The sequence below is a fragment of the Marmota marmota genome, unplaced genomic scaffold (assembly GCF_001458135.2).
Source record: "Marmota marmota marmota unplaced genomic scaffold, marMar, whole genome shotgun sequence".
NCBI classification, from domain to species: domain Eukaryota; kingdom Metazoa; phylum Chordata; class Mammalia; order Rodentia; family Sciuridae; genus Marmota; species Marmota marmota.
This window is the reverse complement of record NW_025999900.1, coordinates 44,101,479-44,104,857: the sequence shown is the minus strand read 5'-3', so window position 1 is coordinate 44,104,857 and position 3,379 is coordinate 44,101,479. Positions and strand designations below refer to the sequence as shown.

The window sequence follows — 3,379 nt, the reverse complement described above, 5'->3', positions numbered from 1 at the left end:
GTGGGGGGGGGATCTCGGACAGAGACTAGGAACTGTGCAATGTTTTGGGCATACTGAATTCAAAATGCCTGGACAGTATCCAGGCGGGGCCATTTTCAAGGCCATCCGGAGACAGAATTAGATGGAGATAGAACTTAGAGGTCTCAGTGTGGCGACAGCCAAGGAAGCTGTCATTGCTCAGGAGAGGGTGAGAAGGAGGAGGTTTGGGATCAGCTGGGGGGACTCCAGGTGTGGAGGAGGAGCCTGCAAAGGAGACAGAAGGAGAAGAAACCCCCAAAGCATGACATCACAGAAGCAATCAGAAGGAGGAAGGAGGAAGGAGCCTGTCAGGCCGGGCATTCTGACGTGGGGTAAGATAAGGAAAGGCTATTGGACTCGGTGCAGAGGACCACTGTAGCCTTGGGGCTCAGGAGGAAAGAGAGGGTAAATGCCCCATGGGCGGGGTTGTGGGTGGTGGCGAGGAGGCCAGCTGAGGTGGGCTGGGGGACACAGGCAGCTGGAGCTGTGAAGGGCACCAGAACTCCTCTGGGCTCCCTCCCACTGACCAGGTCTCCACTCAAATGTTGCCTTCTGCCCAAGACCATCCATGGCTGCCAGCTGCAACACAGCTCCCTCCTATGGCTGCCAGATGGTTCCAGGCATTTCCGCCGCACACCCATTCCCTCCCCACATGCGTCTGGCTGGGTGTGTCTGCAGCCTGGAAGGACGTGCCAGAGGTGGGATGTGGTCTGTGGTGTTCCCTGCTGGCTCCCCATTCCTAGACCAGGGGCTGGCGCTCTGCAGGTGCTCTCTTAGCACCTGGCTGGAAGAACGGACACGTTCAGGTGGTGGACTGGTTCCACAGGAAGGAAAGGAAGGAGAACATGGGATCCCTGGGGAAGGGGGGGACTGCAGGAGCCGCCTCCTGACTGCTAGAATCTTCTACGTGACATGGAAGGTGAGTCCTTGGGGGTGGGGAGAAGGGCAGGGAGAAGAGAGGTTTGAGAAAAGAAGAAAAATTCATTTTAAAAATCTAAGGTATTATAATAGGCTGAGACTTCTTGGCACCCTGGGGAAAGGTGTGGTCCGTATCTCCACTTTCTGGGGGGTCTGGGAAGGCTGAGGAATTGGCCAAGGTTACACTGCGGAGTAGTGGAGTCCGGCTGGCTGCAATCCTCTGCCCAGTCCTGCTCCCTCCTGCCCTTACCGTGACCACCTGCCCAGGGTCAGGATCTTTGCCGCCAGCTGTCTCTCAGCACTCACCTTGTCCCTGCGCTCCATCTCCAAGGAAATCTCTGAGGGAGATGACTTCTCACTCTGCTCCCCATAGATCAGCGAGGTCAGGCTGCCAGTCAGAAAGGGTGACAGGAATATGGAATTGAGAAACAAGCCTCAGACATCTATTCTGCTTCCTCTCCTCTCCCTGGGCTGTGGGCTGCTGGCCAGGAGAAGGCACGCTTCAAACATGATCTCTGGGTACAGACCGCATCACCCCTGTGGCCAGGGGCACCATGCATCTTGGGAATTAGCCGCATGACAGTCTGAGACCAGAGAAAAATGTGGCCCTGTGCCCAGAGATGGCGGCCCACCAAGTCCCCTTCCTGCAAGGAGGGGCAGAACAGGGGCAGGGGAGGGGTGACAGGACCACCTGCTGCAGCGCCAGCCCAGGGGACAGCTGCATCTTGGTTTCCACAGCACATTCCCTCCCAAGGGCGCAAGGAGCTCACCCACTGTGACCCCAGCCCTCCTCACCTGTCATTGTGGATCAGCAGAGCCAGGCGCCCATAGTCCCACGCAGCCTTCCGGAGGAAGGAATAAACCACGAGGACGAGCTACAGGACCGGAAAAACAATAAGGGGACCCTTCCCCTGGGCAGTCCCCTGCATTCCTATCCCTGAAGTCCCCAGGATGCTCCCCCACCAGATGGTGAGTTCTGTCAGGGATGGAGCCCTGTGAACCCCACATTCCTCGTACCCTGCAGCTTCCTGAAATGGAGTGGGTGCTAAAAGTTGGTAGCGTGTGGAGAGCAGTGGTAAAGTCCTCAGCAAGGGAAGGAAGCAAGGCCCAAGGGGTGGCCACCAGATGGACTTTGGACAACGAGGCATTGACGATAACTCCAGGAATTCTGCCTGCTCTGCTGCATTCTCCCCTGAGGTTTGCCCGTCTGAGCCACCCCAGGTAGGATGACATCCAGGTAGCCCGCATCCCTGGCTAGCATCCACTGGACAACGGGGGCCCCTGCTGTATCCTCAGTTCAACAGCCCAGGCCAGCGGCCACCTCCTGGTGCACCCCCCTAGCACCCAGACTCACCATCCACAAGATGATGTTGAGGAACAGCACAGTGGGGATCCCCCCAAACGGCTGCCCCTGGAGGACGGTGCTCCGAGACTGGAAGCACTCGCTGTATGTCATGTTGCGTATCCTCTCATGGCTGCTCAGGGGCTCCATTGGGGTGGACATCCTGGTCGGCTCCCTGGGCAGCACAGGGGTCTTCCCTTCACACACAAAGACTGTGGCTCACTCTGCAAGACACAGGGCATGTTGGGGGAACTGGGGTCATGGTCCCCGAGTACACTGGACACGCTGGGCCTGGGGCACATCAGAGCCAGGGACCAGTTCCAAGCCTGGAAATGCTGGGCAGGCAGGAAGTCCAGCCCGTAAGATGGCACAGGCCTTGTCCTATTAGCTAGCTGCTGCCTCCCACCCAGATGACAGAATAGCTCAAGGGCCCGGGGGGAGTTATTGTGTATCCGCTTGATCCCTTAAGAAAAAGAGTTGTGAAATGCAGATCCCAAGAGGTCTCCTTATCACTCCTCGGTGAAGCTCTGCTTATATAGAAAGTGATGCATGTCACAAAGGCAAGCTCAGACCCCAGAGTGGAAAAGTTCAAGTTGGAAAACAAACCATGTGTTCACAGGATGCCCAAGCAGATGGGGCTTGCTGTCGATCACCTCTATCCTTTGCAATTCTCTGATCCAGTATCTGGGCCTGAAGGATGCAGTGTGCCCAACACAGAAGAGTGACTTGGGAAAGGTCCCTATATCTTACAAACATGCCTGGGAACCGGGGCGATCAGCACCTACCCGGGTCCACAGCCCATCCAGAGAGGCTGGGCATCTTGGTAAGACTCAAATGCAGAGGGGTGGTCACAGGCATCCGTACTTTCCAGCCATGGATAAGAGTGTGGAAAAGAGTGGGCGAAACCGGAGGCACCCGATCATTGCCTGAACCAATCTGCAGGACTGCTCTGCACTGTCAGGAGCTTTTATTTTGGCTCCAGGCCCCCCCTTCCCCTGGAGCCTCATTATTCCCATTCAAGAGGAGAAGCCTCCTCATTCCTTCCTTCAAATACTTGATGAGCAACTGCTTCGTGCCAGACCTGAGGCTGGTGATACACAG

The 3,379-nt window shown here is 56.7% G+C and overlaps 1 protein-coding gene and 1 long non-coding RNA gene across 3 annotated transcripts in view; one reads left to right on the top strand and one right to left on the bottom strand.

Moving 5' to 3' along the window:
* The window catches only part of Tmem63c (transmembrane protein 63C), a 36,747-nt gene extending 34,307 nt beyond the window's left edge, over positions 1–2,440 (bottom strand). For both annotated transcript variants that reach the window (XM_048799064.1, XM_015494291.2), the window contains exons 1-3: positions 2,291–2,440; positions 1,732–1,811; positions 1,243–1,324 (exon numbers count right to left, since the gene is read on the bottom strand). In XM_048799064.1, coding sequence (XP_048655021.1) covers positions 1,243–1,324; positions 1,732–1,811; positions 2,291–2,440 — 312 coding nt within the window. The remainder of the gene's footprint in view (positions 1–1,242; positions 1,325–1,731; positions 1,812–2,290) is intronic.
* On the top strand, positions 54–2,767 carry LOC125615330. Its single transcript, XR_007345924.1, has 2 exons — positions 54–937; positions 1,675–2,767. It is a non-coding gene; the product is annotated as an uncharacterized LOC125615330 (long non-coding RNA).
* Positions 2,768–3,379: the final 612 nt, after the last annotated feature.